General features: G+C 36.5%; 8 protein-coding genes across 15 annotated transcripts; 5 read left to right on the top strand and 3 right to left on the bottom strand.

The window, feature by feature from the left end:
- Positions 1-894: 894 nt before the first annotated feature.
- Positions 895-5,818, bottom strand: LOC114872178 (E3 ubiquitin-protein ligase MIB2). Of its 2 annotated transcripts, none has more exons than XM_029179106.2 (10): positions 5,729-5,818; positions 4,899-5,341; positions 4,708-4,823; positions 4,247-4,635; positions 3,790-4,171; positions 3,459-3,726; positions 2,707-3,382; positions 2,428-2,639; positions 2,109-2,353; positions 895-2,037 (listed from the first exon to the last, which is right to left on the bottom strand). In XM_029179106.2, exons 2-10 carry the CDS (start codon positions 5,327-5,329, stop codon positions 1,724-1,726), a joined length of 3,033 nt encoding a protein of 1,010 aa, XP_029034939.1. In that variant the 5' UTR covers positions 5,330-5,341; positions 5,729-5,818; the 3' UTR covers positions 895-1,723. The 2 variants fall into 2 exon arrangements, with proteins under 2 accessions (XP_029034939.1, XP_029034938.1); XM_029179105.2 differs by lacking the exon at positions 5,729-5,818 and adding an exon at positions 5,568-5,660.
- Positions 5,819-5,927: 109 nt separating this feature from the next.
- Positions 5,928-9,450, top strand: LOC114872190. 6 transcript variants are annotated; one of them, XM_029179149.2, is made up of 9 exons: positions 5,928-6,016; positions 6,963-7,121; positions 7,282-7,409; positions 7,487-7,702; positions 7,782-7,976; positions 8,054-8,166; positions 8,245-8,473; positions 8,558-8,883; positions 8,953-9,448. In XM_029179149.2, exons 2-9 carry the CDS (start codon positions 6,968-6,970, stop codon positions 9,074-9,076), a joined length of 1,485 nt encoding a protein of 494 aa, XP_029034982.1. In that variant the 5' UTR covers positions 5,928-6,016; positions 6,963-6,967; the 3' UTR covers positions 9,077-9,448. The 6 variants fall into 6 exon arrangements, with proteins under 6 accessions (XP_029034982.1, XP_029034984.1, XP_029034983.1 ...); XM_029179151.2 differs by lacking the exon at positions 5,928-6,016 and adding an exon at positions 6,117-6,196 and having other exon boundaries at positions 8,953-9,449; XM_029179150.2 differs by lacking the exon at positions 5,928-6,016 and adding an exon at positions 6,471-6,615 and having other exon boundaries at positions 8,953-9,449.
- Positions 9,451-10,293: 843 nt separating this feature from the next.
- LOC114872195 (neurogenic locus notch homolog protein 1) lies at positions 10,294-12,326 on the top strand. 2 transcript variants are annotated; one of them, XM_029179161.2, is made up of 7 exons: positions 10,294-10,405; positions 10,469-10,571; positions 10,647-10,772; positions 10,834-11,007; positions 11,106-11,359; positions 11,436-11,658; positions 11,732-12,326. In XM_029179161.2, the coding sequence occupies exons 2-7, from the start codon at positions 10,472-10,474 to the stop codon at positions 12,094-12,096; spliced, it is 1,242 nt and encodes a 413-aa protein (XP_029034994.1). In that variant the 5' UTR covers positions 10,294-10,405; positions 10,469-10,471; the 3' UTR covers positions 12,097-12,326. The 2 variants fall into 2 exon arrangements, with proteins under 2 accessions (XP_029034994.1, XP_029034993.1); XM_029179160.2 differs by having other exon boundaries at positions 10,644-10,772.
- A 246-nt stretch (positions 12,327-12,572) lies between these two features.
- Positions 12,573-16,091, top strand: LOC114872188 (serine/threonine-protein kinase Pink1, mitochondrial). The gene is made up of 7 exons (XM_029179146.2): positions 12,573-12,883; positions 13,220-13,497; positions 13,571-14,112; positions 14,179-14,301; positions 14,404-14,821; positions 14,893-14,991; positions 15,063-16,091. The coding sequence occupies exons 1-7, from the start codon at positions 12,757-12,759 to the stop codon at positions 15,309-15,311; spliced, it is 1,836 nt and encodes a 611-aa protein (XP_029034979.1). The 5' UTR covers positions 12,573-12,756; the 3' UTR covers positions 15,312-16,091.
- On the bottom strand, positions 15,496-16,367 carry LOC114872212 (tubulin polymerization-promoting protein homolog). The gene has a single exon (XM_029179202.2). The coding sequence runs from the start codon at positions 16,357-16,359 to the stop codon at positions 16,084-16,086; it is 276 nt and encodes a 91-aa protein (XP_029035035.1). The 5' UTR covers positions 16,360-16,367; the 3' UTR covers positions 15,496-16,083.
- Positions 16,368-16,639: 272 nt separating this feature from the next.
- On the top strand, positions 16,640-17,081 carry LOC123988569. Its single transcript, XM_046289150.1, has 2 exons — positions 16,640-16,859; positions 16,940-17,081. The coding sequence occupies exons 1-2, from the start codon at positions 16,660-16,662 to the stop codon at positions 17,079-17,081; spliced, it is 342 nt and encodes a 113-aa protein (XP_046145106.1). The 5' UTR covers positions 16,640-16,659.
- A 28-nt stretch (positions 17,082-17,109) lies between these two features.
- Positions 17,110-19,184, top strand: LOC114872215 (leucine-rich repeat-containing protein 34-like). The gene is made up of 7 exons (XM_029179206.2): positions 17,110-17,274; positions 17,340-17,573; positions 17,630-17,859; positions 17,915-18,080; positions 18,142-18,384; positions 18,446-18,527; positions 18,590-19,184. The coding sequence occupies exons 1-7, from the start codon at positions 17,110-17,112 to the stop codon at positions 19,039-19,041; spliced, it is 1,572 nt and encodes a 523-aa protein (XP_029035039.2). The 3' UTR covers positions 19,042-19,184.
- Positions 19,081-20,730, bottom strand: LOC114872193. Its single transcript, XM_029179157.2, has 2 exons — positions 19,795-20,730; positions 19,081-19,718 (listed from the first exon to the last, which is right to left on the bottom strand). Exons 1-2 carry the CDS (start codon positions 20,683-20,685, stop codon positions 19,209-19,211), a joined length of 1,401 nt encoding a protein of 466 aa, XP_029034990.1. The 5' UTR covers positions 20,686-20,730; the 3' UTR covers positions 19,081-19,208.
- Positions 20,731-22,233: the final 1,503 nt, after the last annotated feature.

The following is a 22,233-nucleotide window of genomic DNA, read 5'->3' as shown; positions in this document are numbered from 1 at the left end:
ACTGCTACAGTTTTGCAAACTGGCTCAATATTGTAACATATGATTATCGAATTCTCTCGAGTACCAAAATAAATAAGATTGCTTGCTAAGCTAAGGAAAAAAAACAAAAAAGTCCAACTTTAGTCTTGTTTAAATGTGACATCGTCTGTTGAGTATTTGTTATTATTGTTATTACTGTTTATTACCTGTAAAATTCGCCGATATTGTTTCGTTCTACCATTATTGATTATTATTTTAGTTAAAACGACGAATTCGAAAATATGTTTCATTTTTAGATTATAAGAATATACATATGATTTAAGAAACTTAAAAAAAAAAAGAAAAAAACATAAGTATGAAATTGGATTAAAAAGTTATTAATTTTGAAATTGTTTATTTTAAATTATGTCTTGAATCACGTGAAATTGTAGAAACTTATCGAAGCTTAAAAATTATGCTATCATAGTTTATATTACTAACAAATTGTTGTAGTTACACGCAACACAGACTTCGCGACAATACAACCATTATTATAAAGAAAAACGATTATTGTTATTCTAGTGAATCAAATTATCACAAATATTATGCTCTTGAGTAGGCGTATTATTTGCAATTTCATTTTCCAAATGCAACAATTCAAAATGAAGATTGTGCAATTTTCTTTTATTACTATTTATAGATAAAATTTTGCGCTTTGCTATAGTTTTTAATCGGAAATAATAATGTGCCAACTTTACTAATGCTACTGCATATTTTCTTCTTTTTTTTCAAATACAAGTATTATTAATATAAATCTATATTGGAATCTACAAATTTCTTTTCAGTTCTATCGTGGCACATATTCTCTAGTGGAAAATTATTCTTATTTGGATAATCATTTCTTTACTGTTTAATGATAAAAAGACTTTTACAAGATACTTGGTAAATGTAATTCTTTTATATTACTTTTGGCTAGAGGCGATATTCGTCGATATCATTACTAAATACGTATTAAATTCTTATATCGTTACTAATGTCACATCGATATTACATACAAAACAATAGAAATGGTCGCGTATTTTCTACATTTAACAACAATATATAATATAATACAACATATCGCGAAAAGATATTTACGATATGTATGAAAACCTTGAAATTTTCTCATTTACATGTGTGTCTTCAATGTTTGCTACGTAACTTTATCAGTCAGTCCAGAGAAAAACAAAACGGAACGTCAAAATGTTAATTTAACATTCGTATTAACATTTTAAAGCGTTCAATAAAGTTACGTGTCAACGTACGTGATACAAAGGAAAATAGATTCTTACAAGAGATTTGCATTTTCAAACAATGATAAAAAATGGACGGGATACAACAGGCGAAGTGTCATTAATGATGAAAGAAAAGCATATGGTCGATACAGATTTTGACAGCTATTTAAATACATGAAATACTACACATTTTGCAAAACCAAAAACAAAACCATAAACACGACATTCGCCTTTGTGATTTCATTTTCGGTATGGCACACTGTTAGTGCAACGTGAAGACTTCATTGATGTTTTATATTAAAAAAGATTTGTATATTTTGGCAGTTGAAATTTAGTTATTTAATTTTACATATCAATATCAATAGCGTGTCATCAGCAATGCCTTTAATACTTCAAATCTTTCAAGTGTACGTGTATTTTAAAAAAAAAAAAAAAAAAGAAAAAACACGCTTATATACATAGTGCATACAAGCACCTCCTTCGTTGATTGTCTAGTACAAGTTAATCTTTTTCGTAATAACTTTACGACACATGTGACAAGTTTTCAAAGGAGCTGCACAATGTTCACAAGCTCCGTGTCCACAGAGAAAAGCGACATTACGACGACGTTCCATACAAATGCTACACATGTTGGCTTCTTCTAAATCAGCTACCCTAGTTTCTAAGTAACGTAGTCGTTCCAAGTCCTTGTCCTTCTCTCTGTCTTTATCCGGATCACTCTCTTTCTTTTTATCGTCTAACGCATTATCTTTCATTTTCTCGTCTGATTTTGTCAAAGAAATCTCGCCTGTAGCTAATTGGCCATCTAAGTAAGAAAAATGGATTACACGGATATAGAAAACGATCCGGCTTCGTGAAGCAAGTTGTAATGATTACCTTGAATCGCGTCTGGTTTTGTAATTCCATGTCCACACTGTGCGCAGTTAAATATCGTAACGCTACTGCTAGGGTTGTATCTATTCCCATCTTTCATCGAATTTGGTAGGAGACTTAAACAATTTTGACATTCAGAAGCGTCACCGGAACCAGGTATACCTTTCCTTGATCCACGCACCACTTCTGACTGTGACGTTGTATCTATCTGATACAAGGGAGGTTGCGAAGCGGGAGCATTTTCTATTCTACGATTATATACGTTTATGAGAACATTTGTAAATTACTTCTAATTGTGTCACAGTATCGACGCTACACTTACTCTAACTGAGTACTGTGACTTTGGTATTGATAACACCGAAAGATATCCGCGTACGGTGCAATTTGTGGATCGGCTTCAAGAAGATCCAGAGGCGTCTTATTCTTCGAATTTTTCACATGTTCAAGCAGAGTACAACTTCTGTCTACGCTTACCAAGAAACAAGCCAACGATAGTTCTGTCTTCACGTTTTGCCTTGCTAGACTCTGCCATATCTGCAATGATCACACAACGTTCAATTAACAGTACTCGAAACAATGAAGATTCTAAAGAAAACATTACCGCATAAATGAGTGGCGAATCTCGACAGCTTTCAGGGGTAGGAACAAGATTCGTTTGATTTGGGCTCTTCACTATAGCGATATGCAACACGGTGTCACCGTCTGCATCGGTGCTGGCGATGTCTGCATTATGGTGCACCAGTAATTCTACCAGAGCCCAATGACCCTGGGAAGTAGCCAAGTGCAACGGTGTCTGTCGACGATTGTTTCGTAGGTCTACCTTCGCGTGGCCACCATTCGGAGAAAGAAGTATAGCAGCCACGTCTTTGTGACCATTTAAAGCCGCCAAGTGTAACGCCGCGAAGCCGTCCTCTTTCTTCACGTCTACCAAGTGTCTTGCTCGTGCAACTAATCTCTCTGTTGCATGAGCGTTGCCCTTTAAGGCAGCATGATGAAGCACGTTGAAACCTCGTTTGTTTCGCAAAGTGAAATCGACTCTTTCGCACGAACAAAGCGCGTCGATTATATCCAGGGCGTCTTTACCGATAGCATCGTGTAACGCTGTGTCACCATACGCGTCTTGTAAATTCACGTCACAGTGGTGGCGTAGTAAAACTTTAACGCACTGACTATGTTGCTTGTTCACGGCAACGTGCAACGCGCTGCATTTCCCATTGTTCACAGCGTTGATTGCTGCACCTCGTGATAAAAGCAGTTCCATTATCTCTGGTTGATTCCTATACGAACGGAGAAAGATGTTCACGGTCAGGATTTAAAAGTACTTAGAACACAGGGTAGATTTTTACAACGAACCCGAATGCAGCATAATGAAGAGGCGTATCTCCGTCTTCGTCCACCGCACGAAGAGACGCTCCAGCGTCCAAAAGAAGAGTACAAAGATCACGCTGTCCCTGATGCGCTGCCACTTGCAAACATGTCTTTTTACCACCACCCGGACCACCAGCTCTCGCGTCTACTCTACCTGGATACTTTTTAAGAAATTCTTGAACCGCCGACACGCCAGCTTCCCCCCTGGCTGCATCTCTTAATAATTTCTCTACTTCGATATCGACACCTTCAGCTGTACAAGAAATGTGACTTATTAATAGTAAGATAGAATACAATTAACGAATCAGAAACATACCTGGCCAGTCTTTGTTTCGGTTTGCTTCTTCCTGGGACGAAACAGCTTCTGTTCCAGGAGGAACAAGGGTTACGCTTAAAGGATTAAAAGTCCACGTGTGACCGTCCAAAGCTACTCTCAAGTCTCCATCGGAATATATCTTAATCACTTTTCCAGTTTTCCCTAAAGCATTTTTCATTACGTCTATCCATTCTCCGTGACCTCGTTGATAAAGTTTAACCGCCGATAAATCAGTCTTCACTCTAACTATATCGCCTAGAGAAAATGCCTCTTTACTTGTTACTTTTGTAAGTGCACCTGGATGGAATGTCCACCTGTTGTTGCATCCTTCGAATTGTACACGCACGTCTCCCTTGTCTGTGATGCGATGAACTCTACCGATCTAAACGTAAAATAAAAATAAATATGAATACATGTAAATTGTAGAATACAACACAGGATATTATGCGACATGTACCTTTCCTATATATTCGGCCATGCGTGGATTCCACCCACCATGGCCCTCTTGCATTTCTTTTAACGTGTTTACATCAACTAATACTTTTAACTTATCCCCAACATTGAAAGTTGAGTGGCGTGGACTAGATATACTGGAAGGAATGCCGCTTCTGGTTGAAGCTGCGTTGCTTCCATTATCAGAGACAGTCATTATTGGTTGTCCAAGGAGTGGGAGGTGCTCCTTGTAATATGTACCGGCAGTAGCTTCTTCTACATAGCACAAATCTACGCAACCTTTGTACCCGAGACGATACACGTTTGTGCTACCTTTAGACCATGTTACAGTTGCCACTGACCGGCTACTTTCGTTATCCCATCCACGTATATCCATAACTCTTCCAGTTTTTCCTGCAATTGTAGATAGATTTTATATATAATTCATGTTACAGAGTGCAATAGGTATTGCAAGTGAAAGAATACCTCTTCCTCCATCTTGATTTCCCCATTCCCAATCTGGGCCACGAACAACCTTTGCTCCAATAAATATACCTTTCAAGGGTATTTTAGCACAGCCCTCTCTTGGAGTTAGTTGAATCCTATATTGAAACGTATATGTATAGTAAATTACATGGTACATTACAAAGTAAATGGAATATAATTGAAAAGCCTACCCTACAGAAGTAGCTGTTAGAAATCTTTCAAAGGTGTGGCTCAAGTCGTGCACATCTCCCATGTAACATTGAGTACACAAATCATAATCGCAACATTGGGTACATTTCCATCTAATGCCAATTATCCAATGCCTTTTACACCCGTCGCATATGATGTTTGGATGTTTAACACCTGTGGCTGCATTATCAAATACCAACAAATCGTAAGCTCCTTGATATCCAATTCTGTAATTACTCCTAGATCCATGATCCCATTGAACAATGACTGTTTTATCCGGTGTCCTATCAGATGGATTGGGATTAGAAGCAGAGTTTCCAAACGACTGAGGCTTGCCAATCTCTACAACAGTTCCCGCGTGTCCCTCTCCACCATCCTGATCTTCCCACTTCCAATCTTGCCCACGAACTACCCTCAAGCCAACCTCCAACATTTCCGTTTATGCCTTAAAAAATAAATGCACCAAGAACATGTTAATTTTCATTTTTTTCAAAATTTTATTTTGGAAATTATACAGCTTTAAACGTACTCTTTTCGATCAATGAAATTTCAGTTTGGTAGAGTGAAAACAAGTACAATATATAAGGTATATGAGAGATTTGATACTGTTTTGAAAAATACAGGAAAAATTGAGTAATAAGATGCATTCGAGTCGAAGCATACGTACGTACCTGAAACGGGCAAGTCTAACACGGCATACCTTATGAATCATATGCACTCGTGCGGCTTTCCATCTAGTTGAAAAGATATTTAGCCGCACGGTTCATGAAACAACTGGACAAGACGAATATAAACGATAATATTCGCGGATATTCCGCGACAACATCATTACCAAGGATTACGAAGGTTCATCCTGATAGGATTCTGCGTCTGTGTCAACGATCGTAACCTCATAACGAGTTTGTCGAAGGCGCCTCTTTCGAGCGATAGCAGAGCTAATGGAAAACTAGATGCACGAGCTTTTTTCCAAACTGAATTCGGACTTGTTTCCGTAATTAAAGCGGATCCTCCAACATTTTTTATCAAATTCTCACATAGAATTCATATTCTGTGAAGGATCATTGTTTGCCAAGTTGTTCGCTAGAAATTGTGGAAATAGGTCTACAATCACAACGCATCGGTATGTAGTACTATAAAGAAAAAAATACTTTTTTTTCGATCACCTCACCTTAACATTTTCTTTAATGCCGCCATGCCATACTTTCTACCAATTCTATCTTCCGATCGTTCAGATCTCGTTTGGTCTGAATCATCAATAGTCTATGAGAAAAATATCCTACTGATCCGACAAATTGAAAAAGTATAATTATTTTTTTTAACAATCTCTTTCAAACGCATGAATGGCTTAATGTTTTTTAAATTATTTACTGTATTTTTATGTGCAATTCTTATATTTTCATCCGATTGATCTCAGACATACTATATTATCTGGTACACATATCTTCTTATCATTTTTTATTAAAAATTTAGCGTACTTGTTATTTTCAGGCTATCAGCTACAGATTAGGAAGTAAAAAAAATTATTTCATTGCCGATTATTGTTCACTAGCAACGCGCTACTCTAGAATGTAATTCAGATTCTGTGTATCCTTCGATAGGGAAACATTCATTAAAATAATATCGTGCAGCGACGAGCATGATCGAGTTATCGTATTAAATTAAATGCAGTATTATTCGTACTTATTTATTAAAAAAAAAAATAAGCCTTTTATTCATAAAGTAAGATTCGAGGTTATTTACATTAATTGTATAATTCTGAACAAAGCGCGAATGACGGGTTATCAACTAACTTCTCGTGTTTAACATCGATCGGAGCCGATTAAGTTGGAACACGGTGCGAACGAATCGCATTTTGCTTTTTGATATTCAATTTAAGAAGCAGCACGCGTTTTATTCTTGATAACGGACCTAACGGATTTAGCTGAATCGCTGAATTTATGTTGATAAGACACGTACTACTACGAAGCGTGCATCTCGTATCCGTTCGGGGGTGACACTTTCGTACCGGTCTTGTTTCGCTCGATTTCTAGTTGATATCGTATAAATTGAGGGAATTTCTGACATAGAGAGGATGAATCCTCTCGGAGGAGATGGAAGCGGCGATGGTGACGCGGAACGACGCGGAGGAGGACGCGGTCGAGGTCGGGGACCTTGGACATCAGCCGCGCAGGAGATTCCCATGTTAAGAAGACCTCATCATGCTACATCTGGAATCCAAACAACAGGTTGTTAGATTTATTTCAGAAAACAAGTATATCTATTACTCAGGTACAGTATTTGAATACTTAAACACACAGTTAAGTTGATATTAACCAGCAGTTGTGTCAGAGTTGCTATCATAATAGAAAGGTTAACTATTGATGAACATCAATTTTATAATTGCAGGTTCTACGGAATCAAAAAACACGGAACAAAACAAGTTAGATAAGTCTTTTGAGGATATTATTCAAAATTCAACATTATCTGTGCACGCGGCTGAATTCATTCCGAAATCATTTTCCCCTAAGCAATCGGTGAGTTGTTGTTGAATATTGCAGATTCTTTTGATATCTGGATATTAAAGTACTGGAAATGTATGCGTTATGTATAGCCACAGCAGCAACAGCCATCTTCGATGAGGTTTAAGCACTCGGTTCAGGATAGATTGCAACTGGCACGAGAAATACCTCTTCAAGCACAAAATTATCAGCAGGTAGAACAAGTTCACCAATTTGATAACTTATCCGATCGATCGGAATATTTTACAAATGTTCAAGATTACGGGCGTTTTGATGGAGGCTCGGGAGATTACAAAGAAAAACATCACGTATATATTTCAAAGATGTTACAAGATAAATAAAAGATGCTACTAATTATTATTGATACTAATTATTATATGTTTGCAGGATTCTAGCGGAGACGAAGATAATTATTTAATAGAATTCGCTAACGCAACGCAAAGTTTAATGAGCGTTATACACTCGTTGATATTAAATCCAGGACGTTTTGATGTAATAGTACCGCCGCTTATAAATATACTTAGGCCTTATTTAGAATCTCCTAGTCAGCTCGAAGAAATTATAAAAATAATAATTCAGCAGGTACGTGTATATTTTCTATGAATCGTCATTTTAATTGTAAAGAAAGCTTCTACATTTATCTATTAAATTATTTCTAGTCTATAAACGAGGGTAATTTCCGATACAATGGTGCTCGACTTTGTTGTGCTTTTCTAGATACTAATCTGACACCTGGCCAACAGACAATGTTCAAAGAGACTTTATATATTTTGTAAGTTACCAAGTACACTTGAATTAGCTACTTCAAATATTTAAGGTTTCAGCTTAATAAACATTAAGTGGGCAACAGGTGTAAAAGCGAAACGGACGGTCAGTCCTCTAATTGGCAACAGAAAGAGGAACACACGGAAGACGAGCAAAAGAGATGTCACGGATTAATATTATTCTTAGCTGAACTAGTTGTTCAGATGGAACACACGTCTGCTTTTGGTTTAGGAGATTTGTTAATTAACCTTATTATTACTGTTTTAAAGAGACCAGCGCCAAATTCTGTTAAGAATATCTGCCAAGCCCTTAAAGTATGTAACTTACGCTCTTGGATAAATATTTTTACACTGATTAACAGTCTGATATATTAAGTGTACACGTTATATATTATGTAGTTAGCAGGTCAAACGTTAGAGAAAGATAAAGGGGAAACTCGCAAAGAAATGGAGAACATGATGCGAGCGTTAACAGAACTCGTAACATCCGGTAGAGTGGATTCTCATATTGGACGAATGGTTCATAGCGTTCACGAGTTGCGAAATGGTAACTGGGGACAAACTCCTACGCTCAATTCTTCGATAGTTGAACCGACAGAAACAATAGACCCAAATCAAGTACTGGACGAGCCTGTGTTATACGGTCCTGATGGTAAAGTGTTAACAGCAGAAGAAAATAAATTTCTCGAAGATGTTTCTCATAGCACGATTATTGAGGATCAAGTGTACGTTTATTATACGCTTATTTAATCCGTAAGTCAGATTGGAAAAATATAAAATTAATATTCTTACAGTATATCGGAACACGGTTACGAGGTTGAAAAGTGGTTGTCAGAGGACGAGGACGACGTAGACGCGGCGTACGAGGAATTCTTAAAGCATATTCCAAAACAGATTAAAAATCAAACACAAAAATAATTGAAAATGTGACAATAGTTGTTTACTATAAGTTAATCGTAATCGTGTAATTTCACTTCATCTCATAGTTGGGAATTATGAGCATTTTTATTTCTGCATTTCGATAATGTAACACGAAGTGCAAACTAAAATCGAACGTTTGAAGAAGCGATTACTACAGAATGTGTACACAATTTGATATTTTGTAAATTTGTCTCGAGTGAGAGAATTTTAATTTATAAATTCATACGGGAACAACAATAACATCATTTTTCCTTATTTTTTTTCTTTTTTTTTTTTTCTTTTTTACTTATGTACCAACTTTTTATCATAAACTTTTCTAATTTAGAAAGAAGTGTTGCAAAGTTTGTTCCTAAAACGTAACGCAATTTATTTGTCTACAAAATTTATTCCTAAGTTATTTAAATTATAATAAATCATGAAAATCATAAGATAAATGTTGCTGTTTTCTTTTTTTTTTTTTTTTTAAACAACTCACAACATTTGTCGTTAAGATCTTAAGAGTTGGAATATTTCGAGTTAATCTTTTTCAGGTAAATGTATTATGGATCCTTTTATACATGATAGTTCTAATTTAATATACATAGTTTCAAATGTATAATGGCTTACCTCATTGTTGCACACGATTACATATGCTGCGATCATTTTGGCGATGATGGTGTGCAGGCTTGCTTGGAACTTACTCAGACAGATCCATGTTTGGTGCGAAAGGTTTCACCGAACGATTGTCTATCGAGACGAATACGAAGCTGCAGTATGATTGCTCATGCTTCCTATGTTTTTCTGTACCAGACTATCTCATAACCATCTTATAAAGTGAAAGTTAATTCAGGGAAATCATCAAGGATTTAGTTTTGGTGATCAGAATTTTTGTTTCAATAGTATTTAGTCTATATACAATTAGATTTTTTTAAATAAACAGATAAGAAAAGTTTCAAGCACCAATAAAAGTAAGATACATCATTTTTATTGTGATTAAACAACTGCAAAGTGTTTTAATTCAACTCACAGTTATTGATACAGTAAATTATCTTTGTCAAGTGAACTTGAAATACTGTTCTTGTAGAACTTTTTTTCCTGCTTGAGAATAAATAAGTTTCTGATATCATTATTAACATGAACAGAGGATTTAATAGTAAACGAAGTAGATGTAGGCGAGGCCCGTCAAAGGATCGTCAGGGGCATGCGTAGGCAAAATTCAGAGTGGGACTGAAGGTTACAAAAGGTGGGGTCTTCCTTGTACCGAAGCTGTAATCTATCTTCGCGTTCGTTGAAAATCTGTTAATCCGTTTGATCTAGTCGTGGAGGTACGGTCTTCCTGCAGCTGAGGTAAACTAAATATTTTAAGTTAATGTCAGATTATCCACGAATTGATGTATCTTTATTTTACAGACAATGATGCATTTACAGACTGCAGTTCTGTTTCTTCTTCCACTTGTAGCAATAGTCAGTGCCGGGTACTATCAGTCAAGGATACTAACGCCTGTGAACACAGGTAAATCATAAATTGTTCACTGATTAATTTATTTCATATTAGTGTTATGAATATTTAAACTCTTTTTTTCAGTAGGTTGTGAAGCTTATACCTGTGGAGTTAATGCAAGATGCACTCACAGCGAAGGAAGAGCAGTTTGTTCATGCATGAATTTGCACATGGGCGATCCTCTTTCAAGATGCGTGCGAGTCGAGTGTTTGAGTAAGTATTTAACAAAAGTTTTTACACGTTATAAATGATACATTGAACATTTGTTTTTTAGTCAATGAAGATTGCATTGGAAGCAAGGTTTGCACAAATAATAGATGCATAAATCCTTGTGACGGTTTGTGCGGCGTAAACGCGTTATGCGAGGTGAAGAATCACCTTCCAACGTGTTATTGCCCTCCTGGACATACGGGAGATCCTTTCACCTCGTGTCATATAGCTGACCCTCGTACGTGTAGTTTGCATGTATTCTGAATTCTATTAATGTCATTTTCTCTTCCATATGTAACATGAATCATGATTGAAATTTCAATGGAATTTTTACAGAGGCTGCTTGTAAACCAAGTCCGTGCGGTATAAACACAAAATGCGAGGTAGTGAACGAAGTACCAGTCTGTAGTTGTTCGCCAGGTTACAGAGGATCTCCTTTGACCGGATGCCGTCATGAATGCGAAAGCGATAGCGAATGCCCTGGTCACCTTGCTTGCTTGGCTTCCTTTAAATGCGAAAGCCCATGTAAATGTGGTACGAATGCAGAGTGTCAAGTGATTAATCATCAAGCGAAATGTACTTGTCCACATGTAAGCACCAAGCAGAAACGTGAGACATGAACTTTACTCGTTAATCTGATAATTAATAATTGAAATTTATCTTTAGAATTGGCTGGGAAATCCATACGTATCCTGTCGTCCTGAATGCACGACACATTCTGATTGTCCCAGAAGCAAACCAGCCTGCCTCTACCAAAAATGCTTAAATCCTTGCGAAGGAGTATGCGGAGTAAACGCAGACTGCAATCTGCGCGACATTACTCCTGTTTGTAGTTGTCCTAGACACATGACCGGTAATCCTTTCGTGAGTTGCAGATTATTTGAAGCGCGTGAGTAATTTTAGTTACACATATATTAGGTTTAAATATTGGCACACGTTCAGAGATTTATTAATAATACCAGGAGACTTATGCGAACCGAATCCATGCGGCGTGAACGCGATTTGCACTCCGGGCCACGACAATACCGGAAAGGAGAGACCTGTCTGCACCTGCCCCACCGGTTACATCGGAAATGCATTGACAAGCTGTCAACGAGGAGAATGTCTTACGGATACCGAGTGCCCTGATAATAAAGCTTGCATCGATTTCACTTGTCGGAATCCATGCACCGGTAAAGAATGCGGCTCTACCGCGGTGTGTACACCTCGGCGTCACATTGCTGTATGCACCTGTCCAGATGGAACACGGGGAGATGCGCTTTATAATTGTAATCTTGTTGAAAGTAGATCTGTTTACAACTATGGCCGAGCATGTAGATATTGTTAGTCGTTCTGAAATCATTCTTTTGTTCAAAGTAATCGCAAACATAAGTGACCGGTAATGTGCTTCAATTATTTATGCGCTAGGGGTTTTGCGGTTTCTGCGGAGTACATGTACTTTTAAGTGTAATATACATAATTATAAATGCAAAATACATTTAACTTTGAGGCTCATAGATTGCAGGGATTTCATGTATATTATGTTTTTAATTTATTAAAGATCAAACAATTATTGAATGTATTGTAATAATAATTGTTCAGTCTTGTGCTGCTTTTGACTGATTTGTAAAAAAAACAATAGAATCAAAGAGAGTGAAAATTGGGTCTTTTCAGATGTCAGTTTGAGGTGCGGTAAAACAGGCACGACTGTTTTACCGACTGTGAAAACCTAACTTAACATTGGGGTACCGCGTACCCTAAAAATGACCACCCTTCGGTAACAAAGGCATGTCCAGTCTTCTTGTATCTGTAGTCAGTGGTGTAGTAAAAAACGAACACGAAGAAGCGAACGATACGTTGCGAATTTTTTTTTAATGTCGACTACGCAATTGTAAATTTTTATAATACGATCTAAGATATTAATATATCGAGCCTGCCTTCAACAAAGAAGGCTTATTTGTCTTGGGGGCTAGCCCGCTGGGCTCTCTCAGCCCAGAAACATAAAGAGATGTCGATTCGGACGGCAGTCTACCGTTTTGTGCAAAATGGTCGGGCTCTACTGCATTCCATCAGAAATACCCAGTGTTTCTACCATCCAAGGATCTATCACGACAAGATACACGTTGTGCAAGTAGGTGAGTCACGACGTCGAATTTATTCCTTAAACTTCCAGATTCTTGTAATGTCAAAGGACCTTGACTGAACGAGTTACCGAAACAATCGAAAACCTTCGACAATACGGTGAAATTAACCTTCGTCGAATGAAGTTAATAATTTTATAACCAACCTCGACACTGACTTCAATGTAAAAATAGTTAAAGCATTTAGCATTTTTGTACATGTAAATGCATAAGATTGCCTAACTGTCTTCTGTCAACTTTGATACACGAATGCTACAGGATGACATAAAACATGAAATCAACTGTAATACAATGAAATATAACATCTGATTGATTTTAATTTTATTACAGGCAAGTCCCAGGGCTACTTGCCCCAGGGTAGCAACAATGTGTCCAGCACTGGAAGACACCTTGGTTATTTGGGAGCTCATGCTCGTCGGATTTTCGTTGATAATATCCTAAAAAGAGTTACCAATAGTTTGGCAGCTGACTTACGCAGACGCGCAGCCAGCAGATTGGCCTTTGGCGATTCGGCTCCTTTCTTTGCTTTGGTTGGTGTGTCATTGGCATCTGGTACCGGAATATTGACAAAGGATGACGAATTGGAAGGAGTCTGTTGGGAAATTCGGGTAAATGAAATGGATATAGTTTGTTTAAATTAATGTTTGTAACAGAAAGAGAATGTAACAAATGTTTCTACAGGATGCTATATCAAAATTACAATGGAACACTCCACTAAATGACAAGAATTATGAGACTATCAAGGATGAAGAAAAAGTTATTGCTCTGAAAGATTTTGTGATTGGTCCTGCTATTGCAAAAGGATGCTCTGCTGTTGTCTATGCGACAAGATTCAAGGATGAATCTGCGCTCGACGAAGAAAAAGATGAAATACATATCGACGATAAGACCAAGGACGTAACTGCATTTCCATTGGCATTAAAAATGATGTTTAATTACGACACTGAATCTAACGCGTTGTCTATTCTAAGATCTATGTATCGGGAGACTGTACCCGCTAGGAAGCAATTAAAAAACGAAGAACTGGCTGAATGGGAATTGAGAATGGCAGAGAGAAAAAGCAAACTGCCACCACATCCAAACATCGTGGCGATGTATTATGTTTTTACCGATAGAGTACCTGCTTTACCTGGTTCGTGGGGAATGTATCCCGATGCTCTGCCTGCCCGTATTAATCCCCAAGGATCTGGAAGAAACATGAGTTTGTTTCTATTAATGAAAAGGTAATTATTACATGAAGAAATAATTTTTTCAGAGAGTATGATTGTTTCTTATTTGTTTTGTTATAGATATGACATTACATTGAGCCAATATTTAGCCGATCATACTGTGAATGTAAGGGAATCCATACTACTACTAGCTCAGTTGCTGGAAGGTGTGGCTCATTTAAATGCACATGGCATTGCGCATCGGTAAGTGAACACCTTCTATCCAAATAGAATATGATAACATGTATTAAATATCAGATGGTATTATATTTCATGTATACTATATCATTCTTCTGAATAAATCAGAGATTTGAAGACCGACAATATTCTGCTAGACTTATCAGAAGAAACTGATAATTGTCCATCCTTGGTAATCACCGATTTTGGATGTTGTCTGGCTGATAAAAATCACGGACTATACTTACCCTATAACACCCACGATATTGATAAAGGGGGTAATGCCGCGTTAATGGCACCAGAAGTAATAACAGCGGAACCTGGTCCGTTTACCAGCATTAATTACACCAAAGCTGATCTTTGGACAGTAGGGACTCTGGCATATGAAATATTTGGTATGAAAAATCCATTTCATGGCGACAATGCGCAGCGAATATCTTTGAAGAATCATAATTACAAAGAGAAAGATCTTCCACCTTTACCAAGCCACGTGCCAGCTGTTGTTTCTGCTTTGATAAAAAATCTGTTGTCTAGGAGCTTGTATAAGGTATAACGCATGGTTAAATGCATATTTTTCGTACGATTCTTGTACTCTACACGTGATGGTTGTAATTTCAGAGACTCGATACAGAGACAGCAGCAACGGTGATGCAATTATACTTGTGGGCACCAAACACTTGGTTAAGAATTGAAGGAAAGTTACCGTCGAGTAACGAGGTACGAGTATCATCATGTACGTTTTCATAAAATTTATAAAACATACATCATGTTACGTTTTTTTCAAACAGGTGATGCAATGGCTGTTATGTTTAACTACTAAAGTACTTTGCGAAGGACGTAATACGATGCAACCTGAAGAAGTATTATGCAACAAAAACATTCAAGGAATCGATTATCATTCTTATCAACGATCTTTATCGACAAGATCGTGTGGAAGGCGCACTATGCCGGAGTATCAATTGATAGCGAGTTTCCTTGGTAGAGTGACGCTTGGTAACATTAGAAATGCCTTAAAATGGATTCAACAGAACGCATAAAATGTTTCGTAGCACGTATAAAGCGTCTTCTGATTATAAGGAAGATTTGAGTAACACGAAGAAAGTATTTATCATCTGCAAATCGAGGAGCGGGCTGTTCTGTGTTATTTTTCGACACAAAGCGTAGATTTTTGAAATATTTTTGTATACCTGATTTTATCGTATGTTATCGCTAACGTTTCTCATTGTTTTTTTTTTTCTTAATTATTTATTTTTGATACTTCGAGAAGCACAGAAGAGTCATACTTTCAACTATATAATATTTGTTGAAAGTTTGATTGTAATTGAGTAATGAAAAGAAATTAAATATTATAGATGAAAGTAGAGTTGTACGCATGACTTCTTTTGTGATTCATGTGCCTTATAATACAACGGTACTGAAAAGTATTGTAAAACGTATTTATTTTGGCAATTTTATTTTATTTTATTTATCTGTGAAATCGACATGATAATTTATTGTTTTATGTTTATAGAGAGCCGTCTTTCGTGTTTAGTAAAGACAGCTTGCTCTATGTTACCAAAAAAATGTTTAAATTAATTCACTGTCCGATACGAGGTGTATTGATATATGATGATAACAATTTTCAAATAAATTCACCTACTTGTTACGTTTTTAAGTTTAAAATTTTCAATCAAAAGTATTTCTTTTCTGACTGAAGATTTTTAACACATCAATTTGTTATGAAACAAGTGTAAATACAATCAATAACACGGGTGTAGGATTGAACACTGTAAAATGTTTAAAAAAATAAAGCTTGTATGTACATAGTGTTCACATAATTGTAGAAGCAGTCTGTTTAGGTCTGCCACACGTTTGCATTTTCTGCTTCATCGTTTCCAAATCTAGATTGTAATTATTGGCCAAATCATTTAAATACGTTAAATATTCATCGTATGATAAGGCTCTTTTACGAAATTTAAAAAATGCAAGTCCTGTATCAGTAGTAGTTAATGTGATCATGTCAAGTATACGTGCAGATATTAACCATCTGTCGCTCTGTGATAATGGTATAAGGTCTACATTTTGACTAGAAGAAACTGGATCCATCTCACAGTATGCTACCAAAGTAATAAACGTACGAAATTTAATAGTTTTTCAAATATAAAGGTATCATTTTTAATTACTTTGGAATATCTCTTCAAATGAAGCCTCAGGTTCATCCTTTTTTTTCAAGCCAAATTCTTCCATAATTAAATACTTTCCAATAAATTAAATGGAGGTTTCACTTGAAGAACGAATGTTTTAGATATACATACAATATTTGACATGTCTTCTTTTTTTTTTTTAGAAGCTACGTTTAACCAAAATTTTGGGAAATTGAATTAAATTGTGGAAATTCGTTTTATCATGAAATTCAATAAGTATCAGTATTCTTCATGCATTGATCCCAATAGAACCAATAGTTCATTAAAGGAACATCCAGATATGAAACTATGCTGTTATTATCAACTCCCAAATCAAAACTTTTTTAAATGTTTCTGTACATCCATTTGTTCTGCAACGAAAAGACTTGATATGAAGGGGAGTGTTATACGTGAAAAGATCAGGTCAGGGCATACAACATTTATTATTATCCAAATTATATTTATTTTGATAAATGAAATTCATTTTCTTGATATATTTACAGGAGACATTTTCAGGACACGGACATTCCAGCTTTATTAATCTTTTTAAAAAAAAATCCAGATATTATTCATATTAACTTAGCAAATAACGATATCTCAGACACTGGCTTTATGAATTTGCTTGATCATGTACTTGTAAGATAATAACATAGACAATGTTATTTGGCAACAAATGTATGTTTATAAATTTTTCTTGTATCAGCTATATAAAAGCGTAGAGAACCTAGATCTTCAGAATAATAATATTACTGAGAAGGGAACTAATTATTTATTGGCAAGAGCAGAATATCTAGAAATAAAGTATCTTAATTTGAAAGCAAATAAATTTGGCGTTCAAGTAAGTAATTAGATTATTCTACTGTAATAATTTGTTTCTTTAAGATTTCATTAAATTATTTGTAGGCATCGAAAAATGTGGCAGCGTATTTATTAAAAAATAAACATATAGTTGCTTTGAATGTTGCCGAGGTAGACCAGTCTGCCAGCAGTTTAATATATTTTGTAATGGGTTTGAGTTCAGAACAAGAAGTTTCTAATAATACTTTAAGAGATTTGGATATCAGTAGACCGAATCCAGGATTCATGTATTACTTTGATTCCGTTCATTTTGCCAATGTTATTGGTCATATGCTCAAAGTAACATTCATTCTTACTTCTTTGTCATACTTAAATTAACGAAAGGTTCTTTCTAGAACAATACCTGTCTGAGGGCATTGCATCTGCAGAAATACAACTTCAGTTGTCATGATATTGAAAACATGATGTCCAATGCAAAGTACAATAATACATTGTACTTGCTAGATCTGGGCAATAATAATATAGGCGATCACGGAGTTGAACATATTACCAGCTGGTTGATAAAACGACCGGCTTTGAAGACGCTCATCTTGTGTAGGAACATTATAACGGACCATGGTGCAAGGTATTGCATAAAAAGCAATATACTTTTTCTTACATACAAGATATATTACTTTTAGAAGTTTAAGCTTCACCCTTCCATTTTCAAAAATTCTGGTCCTTGATATCTCTTACAATAAAATGACCGATAATGGCATAGTAGATATCTTAAATACCTTGAAGAAGAGTCCTTTGTTGCGACAGTTACGAATATTTGGCAATTGTATAGGCCATCCAGCTGCAAAAGTATTGACTACTTTTATAAGAACCGTGTTAAATACAATCTACATTTAACAATTTTTTGTAGATCATCAAACGCATGTTGACGTTCCAAGTCCTAGAACAAGAGAACATTGATGTTAGACCATACAGAGTCGATCACAAGTGGTACTTTGCAAGATACGAAGGAAGTAGATGCAAAAATGAATATCATGATATTCCATATGGCCTCCATTTCAACGTGCCACGACCTCCGACTAAAATAAATCGTCCAAATATGAAATATTATAAATATACATACACAAAAACGACTGAACTTAAAGTGCAACATGTATGTTCACATATCAAAATCTTTTTTCACTTAAATTTATTAAAAAACACTTTCGTTTCAGTCGATTATAACTATCATTTCAAGAATATTAAGCAGACAACACGTTCAAGATTGTAAATGTTGTTACTGTATAAAATGTGAAGGTAATGTAAATTTCTTCCCTTGTGTTTTTTTTATCTTGCTATTGCTGCATTAAATGTTTTAGCTCCACATTTTGATGAGTTGTGCAGAGATGCTAACCATCCAGAAGATTGCACTTGCTGCAAATGCAAAGCAGATAGTGAGATTTCGATAGATAAATCAATCATAGACAGACTCGTACCTGTTATTGATGTTATGAAGAGTATCTCGTATATTTTGAAACGAGTGAATTGTGAAGTTCAAGATAAGATCGTGCGGTGGGTTAATATTAATGAAGACATATTGGAAGAGGACTTGGAAGCTATCGCTTGTAACAGAGAAGATGTGAAAAGTTCTTTCGAAGACACTGTTTTGTGTAACACCTCTTGGGTACAGCTGAATATGCCTACTCTGCAAAAATATTTGCAAAAAACTTCATCAAAGAATGTACTCATTATACCTAAAAACTATCTTGTATATTCAAATAGTGCTGATGAAATGTCTTCTCTACAATATTGTCCAAATAAGAGTATGTAAGTTTCCGGAGAGGTAAGGGCAGCAAATTGTATCTATGGATTCTTTTTAAAGTATTTTTTTATTATAAACCATTTCTAGTTACTTATTTTTATACCAGTACAAACTGAAGGTTTGTAATATAAAAAAATATAAAACCGAACGAACTTATTGTATTTTATATTAATTCTCTAGTTTGTCTTTGACTTCTTCTCAATTTCCTTTGTCTTCTCTTTATTGCTTCTGGCATTACGACGTCCATCTATCAACATAGCACGACCGTCATCCTGTTTGGTTTCCACTGTGTTCTCTGGTAACAGTTGGTTGGATTCAATTTGACGAGGTGCCTTATTGCTCTGCATAAGATCATCTACCTCAGAGAAGGTTGGATTGTTCGATGCGTTATCCTGGTTTCCCAAAGAATCTTCTACGAATTGGTAACCAGCCTGGTGCATGGAATTAGCATCCCGGAAAGTTTGAGGAAAAGCATTGATGGTGACTCCTTTTGTTGCGTACGCATTGTCGACCAGATCCCTACTGGCATAGGAACTAGGGACACCACCTTCCGATCCTTGGACGTACATGTTTTGATAGATTGTTTGTTGGCTGAGCTCTGGACGAACATGAATATGATGAGGGTACTTCACTTTAATGTGATTGTGGGTTCTTGCTTGAGGGCCCATCTTTACGTCCACGTTATCCTGTGAACAATTAACATTGTTAATCAATCATCTTGCTAAGTATGTATATATTTAATATTTATCATATGATACTTACATTTACTATAACGTGAGAAAACGCATTTGTATCATAGGGCATGATCAATGGAGGCCTTGCATATGTTGAAGAGTACGCGATAGGAAGCATCTTCATTGCCATTGGTTCAATTCCAGACTCACTGAACATAGCTAAATTTTGCTGACAAGAACATGGATTGAGGTAACCGTGCATAGGATTGGTGCAGGGTACCATTGATGGAACTTGAACATAGGTAGCCATTTGTGGCTGTTCAGGTTCAGATACCAACATCAAATGCTCGTGGCAAGTAGGAGCAACTGGTAAGACCGTCAATGTTTCCTGAGGCTCAGGTAAGGGCTGTGGAATTTGCTCGATACGCATAGGTTTCTGTTCTTCGCCAGTTGGCTTAGGTTCAGGCTTTGGCTTTTGAATAGTTTTAATTACTTTTGTCTGAGGAACTGATTGAATGATGTTCACTGCTGGTGCCGGTGCTGGAGCACAAGGTTGTGGAGGAGACTGTACAATCTGAAGGGTATGTATAGGAGGTTGAACCATTTGTTGAGGCATCATTACACTTGCCTGAGGTAAAGTTTGAGTAACAGGTTGAAGGTTTAGAGTTTGGATCGGTTGAGACTGAGTATGCAAAGCCATTGGGATATTCTGAACACCCATTTGATTTTCTTTCCAAGAAATTTGGGCTGGTTGAGATGCTTCTGATCCTATTTGTACGCAGAATGTTGATTTCTTTGATCTATCTTTATCCTCACCAGCTTCCTCGATTTTCAGGTCCGCCTTTTTTGATTCTGCCTTCACATCTTCAGCCAGTGACTTCTTCTCAATGGTCTTAGGAGCTGGACCAGCCTCGATCAGCGCGACACACAGAAATAGACACAAGAAACACGCGTTGAGATGCATGGTTGGTAATTGCATCGACTTGAAGACTTCTGAAATTTGACTGACGACTGATCGACTGGATTTCGTTTTTATAGGCATTCCGTGGCACAGAAATTCTTTGTGCGAACCCAATTTTGCAATCTGGTGCCTCACGCAATGAAATACACACTGCTGACAATTCAGATTTCACAATTGCTATGCAGGTTTCGTATATTGTTATATTAATACAAGTATTCCAATAAAAGTTGACAGGAATTATTATTTTTTTTAAATTGAAATTGTATACAGATTCAATTGTATTGTTTAATCATTAGAAGAGATAAGCTGCTGCGAACTTATTTTCATATTTTGCAATTAATCATACGGTTTATATAACGAGTAGACTTTTGGTATTTGTCTGCCAAAAAAATTTGCTGCATTGCAATTTACGATGGATTGGTATGTAATTACAAAATATTGGAGCAACGAACGGATATGTAAACCAGCTTTTTTTTATTTACTTATTCAGCACATACTTTGTATCAAGTTCTTATTATTTTCCACTAAATGTCGAATAAAAAGTTTTCTGAAATCCATGCCTAACGCAATTAATTTATTGAAGAATATTAGGTAATAATTATGTCCTGCAGACATTATATTTATAAGTTGTATGAATTAAACAAGGGATACGGAGATACAGTGATTTAGTGGCCTATAAAGAGGGATTCAATCATAATTCCCCTTCGATGAACTTATTTAATAAGTAAAAAAAAATAAATGAAGTATATTAAATAAATTCAGGAAAAAAATTATACTTGCGCCCTTTTCATACGGACCTGATATCATATTGGGGTATTAAAGACCCCGAAACGACTATCTTTGCATACCAATAATATAGCAGCTGGGGTGCCAGGGACCCCGAAGCATCGATAACTGCATACCGACATTATGGTATTTGGGGTATCAAGGACCCCGAAGCACAGGTGACTGCATACCGGCATTAGAGTATCCGGGGTATCAGGGACCCCGAAGCCCGGTGACTCTGTATATCGACATATCCTTTTGGGGTGTTAAGGACCCCGAAGCACTGACAACTGCATACCGACATTATGGTACCTGGGGTATCTGGGACCCCGAAGCTAAATCGGAACACTGGCGCCACCTATACGAAAACGGCGGAAACTACTTGTCGATTAGTTTCCGCCGTTTTCGCATAGATGGCGCTGACTATTTACCGACTTATCGACAATTACCGACCCCAAAGCTAAAAGCGAAATATAAGAACGGAAAACGAACAAGTCTTGAAACTCAGTTGTTCGGAATAGTGATGGGTTTGAGCGGATCTAGCGAAATATAAGAACGGAAAACGAACAAATCGGGAAACTCACTTGTTCGGAATAGTGATGGGTTTGAGCGGATCTAGCGAAATATAAGAACGGAAAACGAACAAATCGGGAAACTCACTTGTTCGGAATGGTGATGGGTTTGAGCGGATTTAGCGAAATATAAGAACGGAAAACGAACAAATCATCTTGGGGTGTTAAGGACCCCGAAGCACCGACGACTGCATACCGACATTATGGTATCCGGGGTACCAGGGACCCC

This window comes from Osmia bicornis, chromosome 16, assembly GCF_907164935.1.
Source record: "Osmia bicornis bicornis chromosome 16, iOsmBic2.1, whole genome shotgun sequence".
Taxonomy (NCBI): Eukaryota; Metazoa; Arthropoda; class Insecta; order Hymenoptera; family Megachilidae; genus Osmia; species Osmia bicornis.
The sequence above is the reverse complement of the archived record's forward strand: the minus strand, read 5'-3'. Positions and strand labels throughout refer to the sequence as shown.